The 26,434-nt window shown below is 37.2% G+C and overlaps 2 protein-coding genes across 5 annotated transcripts in view; one reads left to right on the forward strand and one right to left on the reverse strand.

Moving 5' to 3' along the window:
• ntrk2b (neurotrophic tyrosine kinase, receptor, type 2b) overlaps positions 1-18,570 on the forward strand; it is a 33,454-nt gene extending 14,884 nt beyond the window's left edge. Inside the window, exons 10-19 of one of the 2 annotated variants that reach the window (XM_084114785.1) lie at positions 1,636-1,653; positions 1,883-1,900; positions 2,014-2,042; positions 2,877-2,976; positions 3,903-4,091; positions 5,677-5,807; positions 5,920-6,092; positions 7,624-7,864; positions 12,734-12,892; positions 13,086-18,570. In XM_084114785.1, coding sequence (XP_083970911.1) covers positions 1,636-1,653; positions 1,883-1,900; positions 2,014-2,042; positions 2,877-2,976; positions 3,903-4,091; positions 5,677-5,807; positions 5,920-6,092; positions 7,624-7,864; positions 12,734-12,892; positions 13,086-13,271 — 1,244 coding nt within the window. In that variant the 3' untranslated portion in view covers positions 13,272-18,570. The remainder of the gene's footprint in view (positions 1-1,635; positions 1,654-1,882; positions 1,901-2,013; positions 2,043-2,876; positions 2,977-3,902; positions 4,092-5,676; positions 5,808-5,919; positions 6,093-7,623; positions 7,865-12,733; positions 12,893-13,085) is intronic. The other variant, XM_084114786.1, reaches the window with a different exon arrangement.
• The window catches only part of kcmf1 (potassium channel modulatory factor 1), a 33,408-nt gene continuing 23,793 nt past the window's right edge, over positions 16,820-26,434 (reverse strand). Inside the window, exons 7-8 of one of the 3 annotated variants that reach the window (XR_014606271.1) lie at positions 23,270-23,585; positions 16,820-20,356 (exon numbers count right to left, since the gene is read on the reverse strand). Coding sequence is in view for 1 of the 3 variants with exons in the window: in XM_084114787.1 (XP_083970913.1) it covers positions 23,324-23,585 (262 nt within the window). In the remaining 2 variants the exon portion in view is untranslated. Of the gene's footprint in view, positions 20,357-22,817; positions 23,586-26,434 lie in introns of those variants that run through there. The other 2 variants (XR_014606272.1, XM_084114787.1) reach the window with 2 other exon arrangements.

Raw genomic sequence — 26,434 nt, forward strand, 5'->3', positions numbered from 1 at the left:
GGCTGACAACACCTGGGGCGTGACTGATGGAGATGAAGCCGATGGTAGTGGTACCCTGGACGCAGATGGAGAACAGATGGGACCGGGCAACACCGATGGTCCTGGAGGCCGAGGCAGAACCGCAGCAATGAGCGTCCGAGGTGGAGCCACGGTGCCTGATGACTGAGGTGAAGCCGGTGGGACTGAGGACCGAGGTGGAGCCAGGGGGAAGGCAGAGCCAGACAGCCAGACGTCTAAGTTCTTGACTCAGGGTGAAGTCTGACCAAGGCAGAGCCAGATGGACGAGGGAGCCCATTGGAGCCGTAAGGATGATGGTATCTGTTGAAGCTGAGGGAGGGAGGATCCAAGGTGGAGCCGACAGGTCAACGGACCGAGGTGGAGTGAAGGGATCAGGAGGCGGAGCCGGGGATCCACTTGCCTGGGCGATGCTGGTGACTGAAAGACCCGATGCAGATCAACACAACTGAGTGCCGCTAGAGGAGAAATTGAGGTGCTCAAGGAAACCAACAAAGATGTGGCTGATGGACTGGCTGAATTGCAAAGCGGAGGCGGGAAAGGGAGGTTGGGTGGGATCAACGACGATGACACAGACTTTGTACTGGGTGATGAAACAGGCTTTACGCAGGGCAGAACTAGCGGCAATGAAGACATAGAAGACTTACAGCTGGGTAGGACCAGCGCTGATGATAAAGGTCAGTAACAGCTCACTCTCAGTGGTGGGAGCGTGGGCGGGGTCCTCCTCCATTCCCTCAACCTCCACTACCACTTCCACGGTGGCACAGGATTTTGCCGGCTCACACACCTGGTCAGACTCACTGTGGGGCTCAGGCTCCAAGGCGATTGTTGGCTTAGTCCTCTTGTCTGGCTCGTCCATCGCGGCAGATTTGAGCTCCCCATCTGCGGTGGGCTCCGGCTTAATGTTTGTGCATGGCGTGGGGGGCGGTTGGCTGGGCTCTGGACCTGGCACGGTAATGCGAGCAAGGTGGGGCTGGACGATGGTAATGGTATTTCTTTCAGCTTCGCCCACAGTAAAAGAGGATACATCCACCCAGAGCACGAAGTTTATGTACTCAGCTAACGTCCAGCAGGTATTCCCCTGGGGCATCAGGAAGCCCGTCCAGCCCACACCTGAAGCCCTCCATAAGGGTGTAGTCATCGCAGGTGGTGCGGTGACAGATTTAATCATGAAGTCATGAAAATCATCCTGTTCACATGCAATTATTTATTTTAAATTATTATTATAAGTTAAGTTCAGTGCAACAAATCCTATACTTGACATTTTACTTTACATCACACCTTTATAAATAATTTATACATTTTAAGTAATATATATTTTATAATTATATTCATGCAATTTTTCATATTACAATAGACTACTGGCATTTGGAGTTTGTGCTTAATTGCCATGAAAATAATGCCACAATACAAAAAAATCATAGTTGTAAAAAGAGACATGCAAAATATAGTTTCATATGATAATGGGGTGAAATATTTCGTAGACATTTCTTATCAGTTTTCATTAGATTTACCCAGCTGCTGAAAAATAAAAACATTGCTAAAATACAGTTTATAGAATGATATCTATCACTGAATAATTAATTTCGATTTTTTTTCCATTTAAATGATGTAACACAGACACAACATTTAGTCCAGGTAAGACTGTTTTTTCGAGACTTTAGTTTAGACTGCATTTTCTTTATGCAAAATATAGTTTCATATGATAATGGGGTGAAATATTTTATAGACATTTCTTATCAGTTTTCATTAGATTTACCCAGCTGCTGAAAAAATAAAAACATTGCTAAAAAACAGTTTGTAGAATGATATTTATCACTGAATAATTAATTTCGAATTTTCTTTCCATTTAAATGATGAAACACAGACACAACTTTTAGTCCAGGTAAGACAGTTGTTTTTTCCTTTATTGCTCACCATTTATATGTATTTGTTCAAACCTTCAGATTTTGAACTGCAATCGAATACTTACTGTTATTTGTTTTGTCTGTTTTTAAGAAACCCCACAACTGGAGGACAAAGTTGCGGTATGTTTTTGTATAGAGCGATTAAAGGAACATTCCAGGTTAAATACGTTTTGACTTCTATCGACAACATCTGTGGCCTGCTGTCAATTACTATAGAAAATTGGGTAACACTTTATTTTACAGTGTCTTTGCTACATATGTTACATGTAGTTACTATAGTAATAACTATAAATTATGCATAATTTCATGCAACTAACCCTAAACCAAACCTAACCCTAATTAAAGTGTAACAAAGACACCTTAAAGTGTAACCAAAAATTGTTCTTTCAGTTTATACTTAAACTGAAAGTCAGTGGGGCCAGCTTTCCAGAGAGTTTGAAAGCAAAACAAATGACTCTTGTACTTTTGTTTAAGAGCTTCAGAAAATAATGTTTATTTGATCTGTAAAGTTGTCTAAATCTTTTCTTTTTTTTTTCTTTTTTTTTTCATTTCATCTTTTAATCTTTCTTTTTTTGAGGTGGTATTACTTTTGTAGGTGGATGAATTTTTCCCCAAAGACTTCATTTGTAAAAACGCATTCTTTTTTGTTTGCTTATACAAACTGAGACTGAAGTCACATTATTATCATCAGTGGTAATCGACAGCAAGCCTCAGATACTGTTGACAGAGCTTAACATATATTCACCAGGAATATTCCATTAATTGTTTGATATATTATTGGAAAATTTACATTTGCAACAATATTGTAGTAGCAAGTGATTTCAATATATAGTAAGTGTCTTTCTTTAGTACAATGTTACTTCTATAAATTTGTTAGTGCTAAGTCAACTCATACTGACCCCAGATTGGAGTCGCGCTTGCTAGTAAAATCTACTGTGTGTTTTTATATTCTAGGTTTACATAGTGGTTGGGATAGCTGTGGTTGCTTTAACTGGATGCATCGTTATGTTAGTTTTCCTCAAATATGGTAGAAGCTCCAAGTTTGGTATGAAAGGTAAGTTCATCATTTAAATCTTTTCACTTCTGTCAACATGAAATCAAAATGGACCCTATTTAACTTCTTAATACATATACCTGGTGTACGATGCTCCCATGTATGTTATTTCAAATCAATTTAGGCATTGTTTTAGCAAACATTTTAGGGGCCGTTTACACAATACCGTTTTCAACTAGAAATGGAAAACCTTTTATGCATTTTGGCCATTCATTTACAAGACAACTGTGTTTTAGGGGCCTGAAAACAAACTTTTGAAAACATTTCAAAGTACAAGTTTTTGAAAACGATACCGTTATCCTCTCTGTGTAAACTACAAAAACACGAATTTGTGAAAACAGTGAAGTTATGCGCATGCGTATTACGTGTGCAGTCTAGGCGTGTAGTTTTTCTTTACAAAGTGACATCGCCAGCTACTGGCCTGGCAGCATAACACAGCGCTTTTAGTCATTTCCGCTGATCCGCGTGAACAGAGAACAAAGGAACGCAAAGGAAAAACGTTTCTGTTTTTAGTATGTTGTTGTAGTGTAAACGCACCCTTTGCTAACTTTCAGGTCTGTCTCTATTCTTATATGGAACGCCCACTTTTCAGTTCTCATTGGAAAATAAAAAGTCCTAGTCTACAATTTTTTCTAGTTGAATATCTTGTTTCACTCAGAAATTTTGTCACATTATGTAAAGTAAAAAGACTTTATTAATGGCTGGCAGATAACATTATCTATTACAGTAACCTACAGACCACAAATATAGAATAATAACATAGAATTAATATTAATTTTAATATTTATTCAAAATAATTGTTATTGTTTCCTCTTATACACTTTTTTGCACGCATTTGTATGGTATGTTTATTCATGTGTATTGACCCAGCGAGGGCTTTTCATTTCTATGGATTATTGTCTGGGTTTTTTTGCCCTCTCCACCAGGCTCCTCATCTGTCATCAGTAATGACGACGACTCGGCCAGCCCGCTCCACCATGTTTCCAATGGCAACAACACGCCATCATCCTCGGAGATGGGCCCAGATGCTGTTATTATCGGAATGACAAAGATTCCAGTCATCGAGAACCCCCAGTACTTCCGCAACCCTGGCAGCATGCTGAAATCGGACACTCGTGAGTTCCCGTGGCGTGCTGGGCCGTCAGCGGCCCCACTCCATCCTCTGCAATAGATTCCAGCCTAGGTTACCACTGGTCAGTTGTCATAGTAACCTCCCCTTCTATCACCATGGCGATGATATCAGGGATGGCTGACGCTGTGTAACTTAATCACTTTTAGACTGTACATTTCAGCAAGCATTCTTCATTCAAATTTTAGGATCCAACACAGTTAATTTGTATCTTACCAACCTGATCAGTCATTAGTGGTATTTGCTAAGGCAAGCATCCCACAGGGCAGCTCATATGTAGGGTTATGTCAGCATGAAATCAAAATGTACCTTATTTATTTTATTATTGCATATTAATGGTCTTATTATGAATGGTTAATCCGTACATATGCTTTTTTGACCTCTAACATTATCTATCTTTAATGCCATAAATTACTCTTCCTGTGATATGAGTCACATCTCTCTTCTGATGTATGCAAGGCTGCGCCAAGGTTATCATTAAATAAAAGTAAGACATAAACTAAAACCATAAAAATGTCATTATCTGAAATAAAATGAACATTAACTGAAAAAACAAACAAACTAAAACTAACAAAAATGACTAAAAGACACAACTAAATTTCTAAACCTATCTAAAATTAAAACAGAAAATATAGAAGAATAAAATATAGACATATTAACATTTTATACTGTATAATAATTATAATAAAAAATAAATAAATATAAAAACTACTATAATAATATATCAATGATTCTAAAACAATACTGGAACATGTTGCAGTGATTTAGCCAATCACATTCCAGTAGACAAGCTCACTTTTTACAATCCAATCAACAACTGATGGAGAAACTCAAGTCTTGCCCTACATTTTCACTCTGAATTATGTAGTTGTAAAGTAGTAAACTTGCATAAATGAATGACTGAACAACAACACTTAAAGGGATAGTTCACCCAAAAATGATCATCAATCATTCATTACTCACCCTCATGTCATTACAACCCTGTAAGACTTTTGTTCATCTTTGGAACACAAATGAAGATCTCTGAGCAATTTCTGTTCCTCCACTGACAGCTACACAACTACCACTTTGACGCTTCAAAAAGTTCATTAAGAGATCATAAAACTAATCCATATGAAGAACCAATGAGTTGCACAGCACGTTTGAGCTTCCACAAGAACCAATGAGGTTTATTCTCATGCATCAAGCAGGTTCGGTTGAGCTTCTGTGTATGTTCGCTGATCAATGTTTATATGTGAATAAAAGCCTAAATTAAATCTGTTCATCATATAAAGCGACCGAGTCTCCTCAGAAAATTTGGACTAAACCTCTTAATTCATATGGATTAGTTTTACGAAGTGGTAGTTACGTAGCTATCAATGGAGGGACACAAATTGCTCAGATTTCATTAAAAAGATCTTCATTTGTTTTACGAAGATGAACGAAAGTCTTACGGGTTTGGAACAACATGAGGGGGAGTAATTGATGACAGAACCCTGACAGCTGCCCACGATGCCCTAGTTTTTATATGAACAACCATCACTCAAATAGTAAAAATCTAGTTTTAACTACAAGTGTTATTTGTTTTGCAGTTGTCCAACACATAAAGCGTCACAACATTCTGCTAAAGAGGGAGCTTGGAGAAGGGGCTTTTGGAAAAGTGTTCTTGGCTGAATGCTATAACTTGTCTCCTGACCAAGAGAAGATTTTGGTGGCTGTCAAGGTATGGTATATTTACGCAACAAAACATTCATTGAAATTACGCAAGTAATTTCAAGTATATACATAAGAGATAATACAAGTAAGAGAAAATACATGGCTTTCTTAACTCACAGACTCTGAAAGAGGCCAGCGAAAGTGGGCGAGCAGATTTCCACCGAGAGGCGGAGCTCCTGACCAACTTGCAGCATGACCACATTGTCAAGTTTTATGGCGTGTGTGTAGAAAGTGACCCCCTCATCATGGTGTTTGAATACATGAAACATGGAGACCTCAACAAGTTTCTCAGGTTTGCATGAGAGCGTTTATAACACCCACACTTACAGTTTTTATAAACATTGATGTTTTAGACAAGTTCTAGGTTACATACAAGTTAAAGGGATAGTTCACCCCCAAATATATTTTTTTCATCATTTACTCTCATGTTGTATGAATTCTTACTTTTGTCCTTAGAGTGAAAGTTAGTGAGGTCCAAACCTACCTTGCTCCTCTTTCACTTAGACATTCTACTAGCTATAAGTAACTTTGCAACAACATGTCAACTAACTCTCATTAAAGTTTTAGTAGACTGTAGTGGACTGTTAGGTTAGGTGTTAGGTGTCAGGGTTAGGGTAAGTAAAATAAGTTGACATGTAGTTGCAAACTTACTTAAAGTCACTAGAATGTCTGTTGAGGGGCTAATAATAACTAATAACTCAAAATAAAGTGTTAGCAGATATTAAGCAGACATCTTACTAAAACTCTAATGAGAGTTATTTGACATGTATTTGCAAAGTTGCTTATAGTTAGTAGAATGTCTAAAGTGGACCATTGAAATAAAGTGTTACCAAAGTATCTTCTCATGTGTTCTACAGAAAAAGAAAGTCATACAGGTTTGGAAAGCAAGTATTTGTGGCCCGTGCTAGCAAAAGGAGTCGGAATGCGCACAGGCTGAATCTGAGCTACAGGCAAAACAAGTGAAAAATGTCAATTTTGGTCGATTTTGAAGGTTTCGATTTTTGAGGAGCCCTGTGTAGCGATCCCAAAGCTCCAAATAGCTATTACACTTCTAAAAGTATCTTTATTTGTGTGTTTTCTGAGAGGAGTACATTTCCTTTATCCATGTGCAGTTTTTCTCCATTTTTGAAAATTTGCTCATTCCGACTCCTTTTACCAGCATTTGTGTAAAGCAATGCATATACAATGGAAGTTTTTGGGGCAAAAAATGTGAAGCTAATAATTCTAAAGAACATGGATTATTTCAATAAAGAAATTGTTCAGTTGATCTGTAAAGTTAAAGTCTAAGTAAGTCGAAAAATTTAATATGGCTTTACATGGCTTTTCATGTAAACGTGTGTCGTCCGCTTTCTGATCTTCAACTTTTTTTCAGTACACATGATTATAAATTTATTTTTATTTATTTATTTAGAGAAACAGGGACAGCGTACAATAAACATTAACCTCAAGGGGAGAGATGCATAGTACCAGGTTTTAGCTCAAGAGCTAATTTCCACCCGTAGTCCCTGGGCAGGCTGATGTTATAATAAAATACATAATACATCATACATACATGAATAATGAAATTTACATTGACCAAATAAAAAAAATAAAAAATCAAGTCTCTTATTCACACCTTTCATTTACTCAGGTCTACTCTTATAGACCTCAGAACACACACTTATACACACACTTATACACACACACATACACATACATACATATATCCGGTCACATGTGGGTACAAATTTGATTTGACAAAAGCCAAATTGATTAATTATTATATTGATTAACACTTGATCATACATATATTTTCATCCTCTCTCTCTCTCTCTCTCTCTCAGGGCGCATGGTCCAGATGCGGTGCTGATGGCGGACGGACAGCAGAGTTTGATGGTGGAGTTGACTCAGCCTCAGATGTTGCACATTGCTCAGCAGATAGCAGCAGGCATGGTGTATCTGGCCTCACAGCATTTTGTGCACAGAGACCTGGCCACACGTAACTGCTTGGTGGGAGAGAACCTGCTTGTCAAGATAGGAGACTTTGGCATGTCCAGAGATGTGTACAGCACCGACTACTATAGGGTAAGTTTGGGTCACCTCGGAAATGTCCATATTGCTATGGTCCTTTTAGTCTGAGGAACCCAAATATACTACAAATTTCTTATTTCATTTAAATCTGAATGCATAACTACATTATATATGATCATACAGAAATAAAATAATTATATCAAAATAAAATTATAGATAATAAATTCCTTTTAACAAACATGAACAACAGCGTTAACAAAATTATCCACCATATAGATTGAAGGGACAGATTTTAGTCATTGACCCATATTAATTTTTCACCGGTTGATTCTTAAATTATTACATTTGTACACTATACATCTCTTAAAATTTATTACCGGTATATCAATTTTGAATATTCTTCTGAATTTGAACCACTGAATTGGTGAAAGCAAATTTGTAAAGCAAAATGGACCGGAAAATAAAATGGACCGGAAATTTCCTGTACTGTTATAGGTGGCATTTTAAATATAAAATATTTTTTAATATTTTTTAAATGAAATCTGGAGAGTGAATATGGATTATTGAATTTTTAATAATGGAATTGTGTGTGAAATGTTTTCAGATGAAATATTCACAGCTTAAATATAGAGTAATTGTGAATTTCAGCCCCCAAAATGCAAGCCCTGAAAATACAATATATTAAAATACAAGCATTGTTAATGCGGTGCTTTTTTTTTTTTTTTTACTTTGTGTAATTCAACATGCTTTTTTGTTTCAAAAACACTAAATTACTTCCATAGGGTTTGTTGATTAATATGAATTAACTATTAATGTGAATTAACTATTCTCTCTCTCTCTCTCTCTCTCTCTCTCTCTCTCTCTCTCTCTCTCTCTCTCAGTTACTTAAAATATATAAAAACATATTTTGCTTTGGTTATCTGTTACAGCAAAAAAAATTTAGCTGTTCATGCTGTTACATTGCTCAAAGCTGCATTTTTTAATTTGCGACTCCAAACAGAATTGCAAAAAGAAAGACTGTTTTTGAAGAAAACTTTTGATTGAGCCAATGTTGCCATGTCGTGACGCCCAAGTAAACATATTGCAATTGTGTTGCCACTAATAGCACAACAAATGACATATTAGTGTTCAGAACCAATCATTTCAAAACGAATTAGAACCAGCCTATTAAAATGCTGCCTATCCATACATTCTTATTGGGTGCTCAAACTAAACCACTGAGGAGTGTGGACACAGAAACTCTCCGAGAACTGGTCCACAGGCCCACAACTGCTCAGAGACAAATCTTTGCTTAAACATTTACGATGTGTGAATGCAAACATGAACACGTGATGCAACAATATATGCTAGAGGACTTTTAAAGTGGTTTATGATTGGATGAAAGTGAATGACACTAGCATGTCTGTACCAAATGATGATTGTTTCCAAACACTCTACTGCCTCCTTCTACTTTATCTCTATCTGCCATTGGAATAAAAAGGTAGTCCCAAAAACTCATGGCGTTTGAGTCGAGGTTGACATGGGCTGCTCAAGCAGAGCATTGAATTGAAAGTGTCACAGTTATTGATTCTCTGCAGTTCAACCAACTGTCAGAGGTTGATTATAACCTAAAGTCATTTCTAGTTTGGGTTATTATTTCCCAATCCCACCTCTTCCTTTTGTTTCCTGACATTTCTTATTTGTCAGTTAAAGGCAAAACACTTTTTTTTTAAATCTGTTCTAATTTGTTGAACACAGATCTGACATAGGGAAAAAATGAACACCTAAAAGCAAAGGGCAGTTTGTATATGTCCATAATGGATAATATGACTGATTTATGACTGATCATTTTCCTCATGAACACTTTTGTTTTTATGATTTATTATGCCTAATAATTATTTAAATGCATGCATCTGAACAGCTGATTAAATACTGTAAATATGAAAGTGCCTCAAAAACCAACAGTTCCCCACAGTGAGTTCTTCCAGAAAAAGCCCAGACCATCTGACACTGAAGGGCTCTCCCAAACCTGCATGCTGCCAACACAGCCGGAAACACTCTGCTGTGTCAGCAGCCGTGTGTGTGTGTGTGTGTGTGATGAGGGAATATCAGCTTCCTCTGCTGTATAACAAGAAAAAAAAAAACTGGATTTTGTCATTGCATTATTTCCAGGAATCTTGCAATGCAATGTCAAGATAATGAGGTCAAACTGTTTTAGTTTTTTTTTTTTTTTTTTTGCGATAAACTAGGCATTGTGGCAAAGCACTGTAGTCAGCAGGCACCTGGTGGACTTATATTAGACATTAGCTGCAAACTGCATGTTTCATATCAAGCTAATTCTCTCTGTTATGCTGTTAATGCCCCATATGCTCAATCTGAGGGTGGATGAAGTGTCTCCCATTTATGCAAGCATGATTTTCAGTGCCACAATTCCTATTATTCTGGTACTGAATAAGTGGAAAGTTCATTGTGCTATCTAATGAATTGTTCACCTAAATATGACATTTGTCATCACTTACTCATCCTCATGCTATTCCAGGTCTTTTGAAACCATAGCTTTGTGAAAGAGACCCAAAATTGTTGAAAATATTCCCTTCTGTGTTAGCTCTCCAGTCTCATTTACACTTCTGCATATTCAGTTCTGCCACATTGTGATTAGTCATGATACACAAGAACCAATGGCATCTGGTACTTGAGAGCTGCAATAGAGAGCTTAACAATGAATCCTGTCTGTTCTCCGCAAAGCTATTCTGTAGCTTCTGAAGACTTGGTATAGCACACAACTTGATTTGGAACTATTCTGGTTGTAATGTAAGGGAACTTAGGTTTAGGTTTATGTTCAATGGTATTACCTAGTTATTACCCAGTTATTGAAATTACATGACTGTTCAAAAGTTTAGGGTTGGCACCATAAAGGTAACACTTTCTATGAAGACCATGCTTATAATGAATTATAGCTCCATTTATACTTATTTATAAGTAAGTATTACTATTTTATAAATACATTTATAAAGACCCATTAAGACCTATGCTGCATTATAAGAACAGTTATAGTTATATTTTTGTATTTATATCATTTTTTTAGAATTACTTTTAAGTTATGCATTTGCCTTTTCAATGCGCATGCTCATAATCCATTATACACTGATAAGTATTAATTAGGCAGTCGTATGGTTACAGGAATATATTTATAAAGATGCAGCCTGCATTGCTATTGTTATATTATAGTTCAAATGACATTTTAGTCATTCAGATTTATTTCTGTCAAATAAGTGAATATATTGTTATAAATAGCCGTGCTGTGTTCATATAAATACTTATTGTGAGTGATAATACAGTTACTAACCTCTATAAATGCATCATTGATAGCTTTAAGTAAAGTGAAAACATAGGATTCAATTTTCCTAAAGCAAATGTTAATAAATCATGAAGATGTGCTCATTATACTTTTTACGTTGTTTACTTGTAAATGTAACTAATGAACAATAATTTCAGTAATAATAATAATTAAAAAAAAAAAACAGAAAATTAATACAATCAGTTGAAAAAAGTATCTTTTTTACTGTTACATACTAGCAAAACACTGCAACAATATATTTTTAAAAAGATACTTCCAAACTGCTATAAGCAATGCCATGAATATGGCTGAGGAGATATAGATTTTAACAAATCAAAATTACCATTCATGACCTCTAATGCAAACATTAGCCATTAAAGACATAATTGATTACTAAGTGGTACAGAAAACAAGTGTCTCTGGAACTATTTAATATTTTATAATTTATAAATCAGTGTATAATGGATTATGAGCATGCACATTGAAAAATCAAATGCATACCTTATAAGTAATTATAAAAAATAATATAAATGTAACTATAATTGTTCTTATAATGCAGTATAGGTCTTAATGAGTCTTTATGAATATATTTATAGAATAGTAATACATATAAATAAGTATAAATGGTGCTATAATTCATTATAAGCATGGGCTTCAAAGTGTTACCCAATTTTTTTTTTAAAGTTATTATGCTCTCAAAATTTGATCAAAATATAGTAAAAACAGTAATGTTGTGGGATATTATTACAATTTAAAATAACTATTTTCTATTTTAATGATTTTAAAATGTAATTTATTCATGTGATGACAAAGCTGATTTTTCAGCATCATTACTCCAGGATCAGTGTCACATGATCATTCAGAAATCATTCTAATATGCTGATTTGGTGCTCAAGACACATTTCTTATTATCATCGATGTTGAAAACAGTTGTGCTGCTTAATTTTTTTGTTCAGGATATTGATCAATAGAAAATTATTGAAATCATTAGTAACATTATTAATGTTTTTACTGTTTTTTTGTTTTTGTTTTTTTTAGCAATTTAATGCATCCTTGCTGAATAAAATGATTATTTTCTTTAAAAATGTTTATATATATATATATATATATATATATATATATATATATATATATATATATATATATATATATATATATATAAAACAGGACTGTAAAATAAAGTGCTATCAATAGTCCTTTAGTATGCAAATAATATTGTTTTAAAAAATAAATGTCTATTATCTATTGATAGATACTGATGACAGAACACTGCAATACAGTACTGTACCTAATTTTTTAACAGTGTTATACAATTATTAGTGTTTTTAAATATTAACATTAATTGTTAGATGATGACAAAGGTAATCTAAATGTCAAAATAAGCTAAGTTAACATGCACAATTAAATATCAAATGTCAACCGATTAAAACATCTCCATTATTGGCAGATAACTAATATAGTACTGATATATTGTGCATCCCTTAAATGTACATAGTTTACTTAGCTTATTACAGAGACACTATTATTGAAATGGTAGATGGATATAACAAGTGCATGTGCTTCTATCAGTCACTGAACCCACTGTGAATCTGTACGTCTTCTATCAGGTGGGTGGTCACACCATGCTGCCCATCCGCTGGATGCCCCCAGAGAGCATCATGTACAGGAGATTCACCACAGAGAGTGACGTTTGGAGTCTGGGTGTGGTACTCTGGGAAATCTTTACCTACGGCAAGCAACCCTGGTACCAGCTCTCAAACAACGAGGTAAGACATCAGATGTTACAAACCTAATCACACATAACCTGTATCTTATATATTCACAAGGGAAGTTTGATCATTCACACACAGCGATTAGTTTTACCTTGTAAAAACTACTGTTTCTAGGCAGACTGATGCACCCTTAGAGAAGCCTGCATTCAGTTGTCATTCTGGACCGTGTTTGTGCTGCCTCCTGCAGGTGATCGAGTGTATCACACAGGGACGGGTGTTGCAGAGACCTCGTACTTGCCCCAAAGAGGTGTATGACCTAATGCTGGGCTGCTGGCAGAGGGAGCCCTACATGAGACTCAACATCAAAGAAATCCACAATCTGCTCCAGAGCCTGGCCAAGGCATCGCCTGTTTACCTGGACATCCTGGGCTGATCCGTTTGCCAGTATGGGTGTGTAATTGTTAGTAAGGAAGAGTGTGTGAATGCATGGTATAAAAGGAGTGGAATATAACTTGAGTGATTGAAAATAGATTCAGGGTGTGTGTGTGGGTGTGTGTGTGTGTGTGTGTGTGTGTGTGTGTGTGTCTGTGTTTTCATAAAAATGGCTTGTGCTTCAGCCTTCTCACCACATAGACTAAAGGCCTTAAAGTTGACTGTGTGCATTGCTTTGAGTTTTTCCATGTCTGGATATGTCCATATCTGTACTGCATCATTGTGTTTTCTAAAAAACCCAAATGGTCTACAGACGGAAACATCTGATTGTTGTAAATATGCATCAGAGACAATGCAGACCTTGTGTTTTAGAACCTTTTTGAAAAAGGTAACTCGGTTTGGGAAAGTTTACACTTGTTTTTCTGTCACCATTTGTTTATCGAGATGGACAAAATTTGGACTTGATGAGGACCCAGCCATTAGCACAACCGCTGATGACACCCTGGCGACATTCTGGCAGATCGCAATACTATTCATACCGCAAATTATCGAGTAACAATCATGGAACTGCCATTCATGTTTCATTTGGAATTTTTTTAAACACATCTGATATCATTTTAGACTATTCTGTGCCAAGTTTTGATGTCTAACGCTGAGGTTGATGAAAGGCGCTTTTGGACGTCTCAGTGCACCATCTAACTCAGTGCGAACTTTGTAATAGAAGCACAGCGACAAAGACTCCTCCAATTTTTTATTATTTTTTTTGCTTCAGAAGAGGCTTGAGGTTGGACATAGTGTTTGGAGTGAGCACAGAGGCAAAGTCACCAGCAGTGGCACTGACATTTCTCAGACTTTGTTTGGCTCCCTGGCCATATTCAAAGGGCACTTGTCTCTCGAATTGTGGTTCGAAGAACAATGGGAGAGATGCTGTTATTGTGTCAGTCAATGGTAACATCTTCTTTTTTTTTTTACCTTAGGGTGCTTACACACTAGAAATTGATCTGATGGACTGACCATCCGTCCGTGGTATTTCCCTGCCTTCAGCCCAATATACATAGGTTTTGGAGAATAGATGGATGGACAGAGCTGGGGCAGTTTGAAATCAAGCTGGAAATACAACCAATTGGATTTCTGAAAGCACAAGTGGACCCGCCTCCCTGAGATTCTCATTGGTCTACGGATGCCTACGTCAGAGCGCGTTGCAGTCAAATTCTCTCCACTTTTGGTCACATAACAGAGCATCAAATCGACGAATTCCCAGCGTTCTCTGACATGGCATAAACTAGTGTGTAGGCGCCCTTATCATTGTCATGTTGCAATTTGATGGACCTTGCCTTTGCAAAGACTGAAGATTTTTATCTTAACTGTTCCTGGGGAGAACAAACCATAGATGTTGTCCATAATGCAACCAACCTGCCTGAACAGCTGGATTTATTTGCTCTCTGATTATTCATTATTACGTTTATGTAACAATTGCGAAATAACTGCTTAATAATATGTGTATGTGATAATCTACGATCGATTTGTTTTCGATGTAATATGGTCCGTTTCAAAGCGATGGGCTTGGTGGGCACTGTGAAGTGAATGTTCATGTGAGAATGACACAAGTCGCACTGTCCCTGAGGTCACGACAGGAAGACCCAATGAAGGGACTGTCCCGATTCAACTTGTGTTCCAACCCCACCAAACAAGTTACCAGAGGAGGACTACAAAGGACTAAATGGAAACTTTAATTGTTATCATCAGATGACATTATACATTGTCTTTGGAAAGTATTTAGAAACTGTCTTTTTTTTTTGTTATGTTGCAGCCCTATGGGAAAAAAATCATATCAGTCAACACTCCAAAGAAAGTAACAAATTTGTGAAAACTTTGCAAATGTATTAAAAAAAACCTGAAATATCACAATGATTTAAGTATTCAGACCCTTATCTCAGTACTTGGCTAAATCACTTTCGGTAGCGATTACATCCTTTGGATTTAATGGATTTTCTGCCTTATTCTCTGCGAATTCTTTCAAGCTATGTCAGGTTGGATGGGGACTGTTGGTGGACAGAGATTGTCAGGTCTCTCCGGAGATGTTTGATTCATTGGGTTCATTTTTGAGCTCTGGTTGCGTCACTCGAGAACATTCATAGTTGTCCCTAAGCCACACTTGCATCGTCTCGGCTGTGTGCTTAGTTTGGAGGTGAACCTTTGGACCAGTCTAAAGTCTTGAGGGCTCTGCAGCTTTCCTTCTATATTGACCAGTTTCTCAGTCCCTGCGCCTGAAAAACACCCCCACTGCTTCACCGTTGGGATGGTATTGCACAGGTGACAAGAGGTGCCTGGTTTCCTCCACATGTGATGCTCAGAATTGAGGTTCATCCAACCAGAGAATCTTGTTTCTCAGTCTGAGAGTCATTTAGCTGCTGTTTTGTGCAAATTCCAAGCACGCTTTCATCGGTCTTGGACTGAGGAGAGGCTTCCGTTTAGAAATTATAGAGGCCACTGTGCTTTTGGGGACCTTCAATACAACAGCTATTCCCAGATCTGTGCCTCCACACAAACCTGTCTCTGAGCTCTGCAGGCAATTCATTTGACATCATGGCTTGGTTTTACCTTGATATACATTTTCATCTGTTAGTTAGACCTGTGCATTTCCAAATCTCGTCCAATCAATTAAATTAGCCACAGGTGGACTCAAGTCGAAGTGTAGATATATTTCAAAGATGATCCAGAGAAATGGGATTCTGAGCTAAATTTCAAGTGTCTCAGCAAAGAGTCTGAATACTTGTGTCAATGTGATATTTCAGCTTTTTATTTTTAATAAATTTGAGAGGCCCGGTAAGATTTAAGCCCACAACACACCAAACTGACATCAAAGAATTAGCGGCGACGAAAGATAAATATTGTCACCTCGCATCAGCCAAAAAGGTGAGCTTGAACACAACAGCCAACGGCCAACTAGCACTTATGTTGTGTTTCTGCATGAGAGAACATAACTGTCTATTCCAGCAGATGGCAGTAGTCTATATTCAACATTCGTGCTTGCTTACAATTTTGAATATAAATTAGGTTGATCAGTTGGTCTTCACTTTCTCTATTCTAGATGGACATGTTGTTATAAAAGCCCTGTGCAATCACACACTTCGCACAGCCCATGTGACAGTTCGGTTATGTGATATGGAGTGTAGATTGAGGTGAAAACCTATTTTAATAGGTTCAACATTTATTTTAATTTTCACTTTTAGGGTAAACATTTAGCACCGTGAATTTTCACAGGAGAAATCCAGCCACTTCAATGGGAATTGTGTGAGCTCTTTTGTCCACAAGATTACACTACTGTGACTGCACCTTAAGGGTGAAACATAAAAAATGAAGGAATCTAAATACTTTCTGAATGCACTAAGTATTTCCAAAGTGGAGTTTGCGGTGTTTGGTGTTTTAAGCCCCCAACGGCGCCTTCCAGGCAGCGAGGGGATGGGTAGGTTTAAGGTTGAGGGTAGGGTTAGCTGCCTCTAAGGAGCCATTGGGGGCTTAAAACACCATCGGGCGGAGTTTGCTTAGGCAAGCGTCACTATTAGTGTTGTTCATACCTAGGGCTTACTTTAATATTACACAAAGTTCACATTCGATTCAGTTGTATCTGTAAAACCAGGCCGTGTAAAACAAAATCTCGTCGAGTTCTTTAACCTGACTATCATTACTGTTGACTAATTCCAGGGCTATAGTCCTCGACTTGTCCTCCTCTGCAGGAGTAAACAGTTTTCTTTTTTTTTCCAATTCAGATTGATGGGGCTCTTCGTGGTCCCCAGCAACAGATTTTGCACCGACTGACTGATTCTTCAAGGTGTGAAGAACTGGAGATGTGTTGCTTTGAAAGCGTCTGTATATATGCAATTAGACTGTAAATATACATGAGCAGGATCAATCATTGTTTGTACACTGATGTCAAATTCTTTCCAAACAGTTTATTGGCAGGACCTACTTTTAACAGCCGACATCACGAGTCGTCAAACAGCGTCCAATCGAGTCAAGTGTCGGTCGTTACGGTCATGATCTTTTGAGCAGTGACTTATGACCTCTTAGAGCTTTGCACTTTCTTTATAGATGTACTGCTCATATTTTTGTAGTTTTCACCCTACAATTGTAAGCACTGCAAAAAAAAAAAAAAAAAAAAATAAAAAATGCACTGAAAGAGGTTATTTACATTGAAGGGGATTATTTGCTAATGTTACAGATATTGGAGAAATGTATTCGGTCTGTTACGCTAAACAGTGTTTCTTCTGTTGTGGCAGACTGACTTTACATGAAGACTTTATTGAACAAACATGGCATTTTCTCCATTTTTTGCTATACAGATTTCTGTCTGTTCTAATAGCCAGCCTGTACTTTATAATCCATTCTGTACAGTTCTAATAGATGTCTATATAAATAGTATGTTCTCTATATATTCTGTTTTAAACAGGCATCACGTCAAATGTGTGACATTATAAAGAGAAGAAAAAACATCTAATGGGCCTCTGGCAATATGTGAGTGTACAGTTTATTTTTCGTAACAGTGTGTGTTCTTTTTCCTGTGGTTGTTCATAATGCAAATATGATTATTATTTTTTTTTTTATATATCTGTAATTAATCAACTAGCCTTTTCCCCTGTGTAGTAAACAATTTGACGTTACCAACACTTACTGCGCCCTTTTTATTTTTTGTTTAACTGAGGGTTGATTCACATTCAGGGGGAAAGAGCCAAGAGAACCCCCATCCTTGTTTCATTTCTGAAAAGCTCTTAACATTGTATATGAAAGAAGAACTGTGATTGAGCACTGGAACACTGTTTATGCATTATTTATCTTGTAACCCAAGTTTTTTTTTTTTTTTTTTTTGCTCAGTTGGATCAGTCCCATTAAAACTGTCCGGAAATGTCCTGGTTACCCCAAAATCAAAAGAAAAAGAATACATGTAAACAAAATACTCTTTTTAGAACAATTAAGATTTTTTTTTTCTTCTGATTTTGGGATGGAATATAATCTGGACATTTCTTTGTGAAAATGCACTTGTTTAGGCAATTAGACTTAGACATTTATGTTCCACTTTTCTTTTATTGGTTTAGATGGATCACTGGTTTTGAGTGAGTGAGTGTGTGTGTGTGTGTGTGAGAGAGAGTGTGTGTGTGTGTGCGCGCTGCCGGAAGACTCAATCTCTCATGGCTTTAGGTGTCAGTACTCTATGCTTGTGCATCCTGTGAGAAGCTTCTCTGCAGTCAGTGGAAATGTTCCTTGTAATACTGTGCATTTAATAAAAGTGGTATGTCTTACAATATTGTTTATATGTTGCAAATTATATTCATACTTTTAAAGGTGCACAAAGTAAGTAGTTCACTTAAAGTAAAAAAAATAAAAAATAAAAAAAATTAAAAAAAGTCATATCAGTTTCCTGTTTGCATAGAGGTGGTTTCCTCTCGCAGTTTAGTATTAATATCCAAAGACCACTGTTCAGGATCAACCAGCTATACATAATGACTTTGTACACCTTTAAAAACCTATTCCACACACACACACACACACACACACACACACACACACACACACACACACACACACACACATGTACAGACAAGTCTAAAAGCTTGGGGGCAGTAACACTTTTTAAACATTTTTGATATGCTCACCAAGGCTGCGTTTATTTCATTTGATCAAAAATACAGTAAAAAAATAATATTGTGATATATAATTTAAATGACCTTTTTTCCATTTTTCCATATTTAAATTTTTTATTTATTGCAGTGATGGCAAAGCTAAAATTTCAGCATCATTACTCCAGTCTTCAGTGTCACATGTTCCTTCAGAAATCATTCTAATATGATGATTTGCTGCTCAGGAACATTAAAGGGGTGGTATAATGCCCTTTTCACGAGATGTAAAATGTAAAGTGTGTGAAGTTTAAGCTCAAAATACCCCACAGATATTTTTATATAGCATGTTAAAATTGTCACTTTTTGAGGGTGAGCAAAAACGCAGTTTTGTGTCTGTTCCTTTAAATGCAAATGAGCTGCTGCTCTTGGGTAGAGGGCGGAGCTTCAAGAGCTTGCACTGAAAATATCAAAAACTTTTAGCCTTTTATGTTCAAACCGGATTCAGACAATGATGGAGAGACTCAAGAAGAAGTGACAACATGTAGAAGCAACAGGACATTTCTGAAAGGTCAGTTGATGAATTTATGAATCTTATGTGTAGTTATATTCTAGTCATTGATTAGCATATTCTGTCTTGATAATCTGTAAATCGCGTTCAGGGGGCGGGGTTTATGTAAATTCTAGGGTTGGTGATGTCACTAACCCTGGAGGAATGTTGTGTAGTCCCAGTGATTTCTCCCTTTGCTTTGAACTTTGAGCTTCGTAACTTTGTAGATGTTGTTTATGCTCAAACAGCAACATTACACACTAACTAAAGTTAAAAAAGTGAAATCATAATCAACCAACCTAATGTTGAAAACATTTGTGCTGCTTAATGTTTTTTTTATTTATATATTTCCCCCAGTATTCTTCGATGCATGGAAAGCAAGTAAAAAGTATAGCATTTATTTGGAACCATTTTGTAACATTATAAAGTCTTCAGTGTCACAATTAATGCATCTTTGTATGTTTAATGCATCCGTTTTTTCTTTTGGTATATTTAAAAGGAATATATGTGAATCCTCCATGTGTAGGGATCCATCATTCATTGGCCTGTGGATTTAAATACAACAATGCAGTAAAATAAGGCTTTATTTATTATTTACTACTTCAAAGAACTTAAACTAAACTCCTTTCTCTTTATTCTAAGAATGATTTGGTTTTGAAAAATTTGTATTATGTAGTTGCTCACAAAGAGTTATTTTGGTAGAAAGGCCACTGTAAGGCATGAGAGGCATCCCAAGGGTAATATTTAGATCTAACAATAGCCGGTGAACTGACAAGGACAGTTGTTCCAAACCAAGGCACGATTCACAGAGACGATCAATTGCAGCTTGCACAAAACTTCTTGTGGCGAAGTGCCCGTGGTAAAATGGCATCAGGTATCTTGAGGCTCGAGGGCTGAAGTCTTAGTGGTGTTCGTGATAATCGCCTGTGGTGGACAAACGGTTGACAAGTCAAGCACTTTTTTCTGTTTTAAAGCAGCATCTTTAATATTTATGGGCTTGAATGTTTTACTTTTCTTAATAAAGCTTAGAGATGAAGTGCGATTTTTTTTTTTACATTGAAATACTTTATACTATTTAGTCCAATCTGTCAACTTCTGTCCAAAACAATTGTGCGAGTTTGGGGCGGGACTACCTGTTTGACCAAAGATTGACAAGATTTGTATATGTATGCTATTTTGTAGTATGAAGTGTGATGTGTTCACACTGAAAACTCCAACAAGCAGCGCACTTACCTTACCCAGATGTTTTACTTGTTTAGCCGAAAAAGACGCTTTCCGCTTTTTTTCCGTAGCAAAAGGAGCGCCGATACAACCGTTCTGAAATTCATGCACTTAGTACATCATTTGGGATACAACTATGGAGGCGATATGAAAAATCAATTTAAAAACAATCAGTGGTGTTTTACTAGGCTGTATGAAGAGTTTCTAAATAGGTTCATGTGACTAGTATTCAGACCACAGTCACAGAGAGTAAGAGGATGGGGTTTGGTTTTCATCAAAAGCTGTGCGCCGTTTTTATTGTAGTATTCTAAATTTACATTAAAAAAGAAAGCCTGCCCATGTCCTAGATCCATTATGAAAGTTAACGCACAAATTCCATATACATCTCATTGTATTTTACATAGAGGATAAAGAGTATAGGCATGGAGGTGGCATGACCAATCACAAAGCTTAAAAAAAAAAAAAAAAAAAAAAAAAAAACCAAGAGATAAAAAAACCCAGAATAAATAGAAGGTGCTGTCTATTAGCAGAGTATGTAAGCATGTCACTGTTTTGAGAAGTTAAACATAAAGCCTGTAGCGTGGCAAATCTCGCGCCCTCCTTTACCGAAGAAGAGAGATGGGTTCCAAGCGTACTAAAAGCAGAAATGTGAGGAGTAGAGCGAAATGACAATGGAGAGCTTTAACTTGTCTGTACAGGTGCATAAGTTAGAGAGTACATCTGGTTACACAGACACTAAGACATCGACGTCTAGTTAAAATGGTAAAAAGCAGGTTATCTTTTGTCGATACCCGTCTTATTCTTTTTCTCGTAGGCAACAAGACATTTAATGTGTTAATTTGCCACGCCCAATCAGGGCAGACCATTTTAACAGAGCGCAACAGTGGGGTTTCCGAAGCATAAATCCTATTTACTTCCTCCAAAAAGAAATGGATTTTTAACAAGAACATGTAAACAGATCTACAATGAGCTCAGTTTGGTTTATAAAAAAAAAAAAAAGACTTCACTGCTACTATATATATGAAAAAACAAAACAAAAACAAAAAAAACATTTGAAGAAAGTTCCCATAAAGCACTATGAAAGACATAATCAAGTAAAGGACTGGTCATACAGATTTCATTTTTAATTTGAATCAACAGCTCTTAATGAGTCTGTTCAGACAAACATTTGCATGCCGTCAATGAGATGATTTTTTTTTTTTTTTTACGGATGGGTGTTCTAATCTCTTTTCCAAACTGGCCAACCACCAATAAGAATGCCTCCCAGGGCCACTGCTGTGTCATAGAGAATTTGCATTTTCATTCCATTTTCACTCCTTAAATTAAATTACTTCTATATTTGTTAAATTATTTTGCAATAAATATAAATTGAAATGTAATGTTTTTAGCCTTACAATGACAATAAAGCCGCGTTTCCACCGAAATGACCCAGAACAATTGGGTTTTTGTTTTTTTTCCAGACCTGTTGCTGTCTGCGTTTCTATCGCGGTCTAAAGTACTGTAAAGATTAGGCAAATTACTCCTATGACGTAGGCCTGCGCGCGACTTTCCAGTTCCCGCTGGATTTCACCCTCCGCATAGAAGTTGAATAAAGCCTGAACCTCGTTGTCGGTCCAGCGGTCGTAGTTGTTTATTAAATTACACTATTTTTATTTGATTATGTCATTCACAATGCTTTGATGGGTTGAGGAGTTCAATCCATCACTGAATCTAAGTATACAGCCTTGTACGTTCATCTTTTTTTCCATACCTTTTCATTTTTAAATACAAATTCAAGTTTGCAATTTTGAGTTTGTTGGTTTCGGTTTTTTATCCTTATGAAGAAAACGAATGTGAAAAACCCATGTTGCTGATAAAGCGAGCGGTCACTGTTGCGCTCTGTAGTGTCACAGACAAGGAGAGGCAGATTGGAGCCGAGTGACAAAAGCATTTAGCAGTTTTTCTCGCGAAGCTAATGCAGGTTCCAATTTTGCGGTCGATTTCCATATTTAAAAAAAAAAAAATCCTACATCTTTTGATATTTCACCCATTTCAAGTGGGCTTCTGTTCAAGTTACCCTGGGGAAAATAAAGTTAAAGAAAGCTTTGGGATATTTTGCCTTTTTAATGACAAGGTCATTAAAAATCATGCACGCTGCAAATAACCTCATGCAGTAGTTATGGTAAACCATCCAAGCACTTTTATTCATTAATATTCATAAATACACACAGCAGCTTCATTAGAGAAGGTCTCTTGTTTCCTCTTCAGTTTTTGAATGTGGAGTATTTATAAGGAGAGCCTTTTGCAAGACACAGGAAGCAGAGGTCTGCCACAGATACCTACGCTCACCTGCTAAAGGAAAAAAATTAGTTATGTGGAATTGATTATCAACTTATATATATTTATATATTTATATTTCTTGTTTTCTCTCTCGCCCCGATTATCTGTCTCTCGGTTTCGCTCACTCTCTCACACGCCTGTTCTGATGTATTTAGATTTTTTTTTTCCTCTCGCTCTCCTTTCATGGATTTATACAATGTAACAAAGGTGACAGACCTGAAATTACAATCACCAAAAAAAAAAAGAAAAGAAAAAAAAAGAAAAAAAAATTAGAGAGAGCTGTGTTTTTTTGCCCACCGTCATTGGCAGTTACAGCACAGAGGACATTGTCTGCGTTGTGGTGGGATATCATCAAAGAGGAGGCGGTGGAGGCTCCTTGCCTGTGGAGCTCTCCTTCAGGTTGAGGCTCTCCAGAGCCACGTCTAAAGGCATGATGTCCACGCAGCCCATGGCGCCGAAGTCAGCAAAGTCTCGCCTTTCGTCCTCGTCGGAAGACGAGCTCTCTTCTCGCATTAGTGTGGACAGCAGCAGCTCCTGCACGAACAGGCTGCGGTCCGCGCGCTCGCTCTCCAGCGCCTGCCGTTCTGCCTCCGACATTTTCGGCTCGTTCAACCTGGTGGAATTAGATGAATGGAGGGTGACTACTGAATTACAAGTACTAAACTCAAATGCACTTTATTTTGATGGTCTCTTTGAACATTCTACTAACTATAAGTAACTTTGCAACGACATGTCAACTAGCAGTCATTAGAGTATTAGTACACTGTCTGCTTAATATCTGCTAACTCTTTATTGTGATGGTCCTCCAACAGACATTGCACACTGACTACAGGTAACTTTGCAACTACATGTCAACTTATTTTAACCCTACCAGTCTACTGATACTCTAATAACACTCCAATGAGAGTTAGTAGACATGTAGGTGCAACGTTACTTATAGTCTCAGAATGTGTCAAAGGGACCATCAAAATAAAGTGAAACCCAAATCTGTAAAAGAGCCCTATGAAATCTTTTATATTTTCCCAAAGTCCATTTTATTTTTAAGTTTATATTTTAGTTTTCCTGCATTGTGTAAATTCAAGGGCCAATATCGTCTCTGTCGTAGTTACGCTGTGCTGCAGCACAAAACCGTTCAAACGCAATAAGCAGCGAAAGAGAACTCGTATGCGCACACACCTGAACCGCGAGCACATAAAGCCGCTGCATATAGTGTGTGCGAGTTCTTTTTGGCTCTTTATTCGGCTTGAACGCTCAAATACAGAATTATGTGTCAAAATGCCCACCTTTGCAAGTATCGTCATATATATTACATATATTACTTGAAATTGATTTCTTTGTTTCTATTTTATCACTGACTGTTTACTCTTCAGTGAGGTTCTTTTTTTTTTTTTTTTACTTTGTTAGCTAGGCTAGTATTACGTTCTTTTGTGATATTAAAATTGGTGATGAGATTTATGAAAATGCAATGGTATAAATGTTTTAAATAAAAACTTGTTAAAAGAAAAAAATAACTATATTGTGATATATATCGCTATCGTGAAATAAAATGACTCATATTGTGTTACAATATATCATATCGCCCACCCCAACCTAGCATTATAATAAAAAGGTCAAATTATCAGATATTTTAAGACGCTTACAAAAAAAGTTCAAACATTTTAACAAAACTTCTTTTCTAAGAAATAACAAAAAATAATGCCAAACTAAGATAGCATGAAACTTGCAATTGTCTTTTTTACCCTTACTGTGATGTATAGCGGTTGGACAATGAAACTGAAACACCTGGTTTTACACCACAATGATTTATTGGTATGGTGTAGGGCCTCCTTTTGTGCCCAATCCAGCATCAGTTTGTCTTTGGAATGACAGATACGGGTCCTGCAGTGGCCAGAGGGATTTTGGGCCATTCCTCTTCCAGAACAGTGGCCATGTCACTATGTGATGCTGGTGGAGAAAAACGTTTTCTGACTTGCTCCTTCAAAAAACTCAAAGTGGCTCAAAAATATTTAGATCTGGTGACTGTGCAGTCCATGGGAGATGTTCAACTTCACTTTCATGTTCATCAAATTATTGTCACAAGTCTTGCTGTGTGTATTGGTGCATTATCATGCTGATACATGGCACCAACTTCAGGGTACAATGTCTGAACCATTAGGTGAACATGGTCCTCCAGAATGGTTCAGTAGTCCTTGGCAGTGACACACCTATCAAGCACAGTAGAGAATGCCATGATATTGCAGCCCAAACCATCAATGATCCACCCCGTGCTTCACTATGGGCAGCAACAGTTCGGGTGTTAAGCCTCTTTGGGGCTTCTCCACACCGTAACTCTCACGGACGCATCAGAGACCAATACATGTTTCACATTGTCCACAGCCCAAGATTTGCACTGTTGGCACCATTAAAATTGACATTTGGAATTGGCAAGAGTGACCAAAGGTTTGGCTATAGCAGCCCGACCATGAATATTGACTCCCGTCAAACAGTTTTGGTGGAAACTGGAGAGTTGAGGTGCACATTTAATTTGGCAGTGAGTTGGGCAGCTGTGGTTTTATGTTTTTTGGATACAATCCGTGTTAGTATCTGGACATCCCTTTCAGACAGCTTCCTCTTGCTTCGACAGTTACTCCTGTTGGATGTGGTTCGTCCTACGTGGTGGTATGCCGACATTACCCTGGATACCATAGCTCTCCAGACACCACAAAGACTTGCTTTCCTGGTCACAGATGAGCCAGTGAGACACACACCAACAATTTGTCCTCTTTTGAACTCTATCTCCCATTATGTTGTGGATTGCAATATTTTATGTACAGCTGTGCTATTGGGGTGCTATTGAACCAGTGGTTCAGTGGTTCATTTAGGTTGTCTACAAACCGGAAGGTTGGTGGTTCCATCCCCGGTTCCACCTGACCAAGTGTCGAGGTGTCCATGAGCAAGACACCTAACCCCAGCTGCTCCCGACAAGATGGATGGCGCCTTGCATGGCTGACACCTCCATCGGTGTATGAATGAGTGAGTGAATGGGTGAATGTGAGGCAATATGTAAAGCGCTTTGGTGGCCATGGGTCTGTTGAAAGCGCTATATAAATGCAGTCCATTTACCATTTATTGCTCTAACTCAACCTTCACACTCTGCTCTTACTGATAGAATGTAAAATATACACATATACGTGAAACCTCCAACACTATTGGCCAGTGTTTCAGTTTCATTGTCCAACCCCTTTATATCCGAATAAAATGGTTTCTTGAATGAGGAAAAAATATTAGGGTGGGACTTTTTCCATCAGGAACTGATTGAATCGGTGGATCATTGTCATAGGCTATTTGCAGCGACTGTTATATATATATATGAAAAATCATTAATAAAATAAAATAAATCATTAATAACAAACACTACATTCTATCAAAAGTAGGTAAAACTACTATAAAAACCTTCATCGTGCCATTGACCAATTGACTACT

The sequence above is a fragment of the Abramis brama genome (genome assembly GCF_963993115.1).
Source record: "Abramis brama genome assembly, chromosome: 5".
Classification (NCBI taxonomy): domain Eukaryota; kingdom Metazoa; phylum Chordata; class Actinopteri; order Cypriniformes; family Leuciscidae; genus Abramis; species Abramis brama.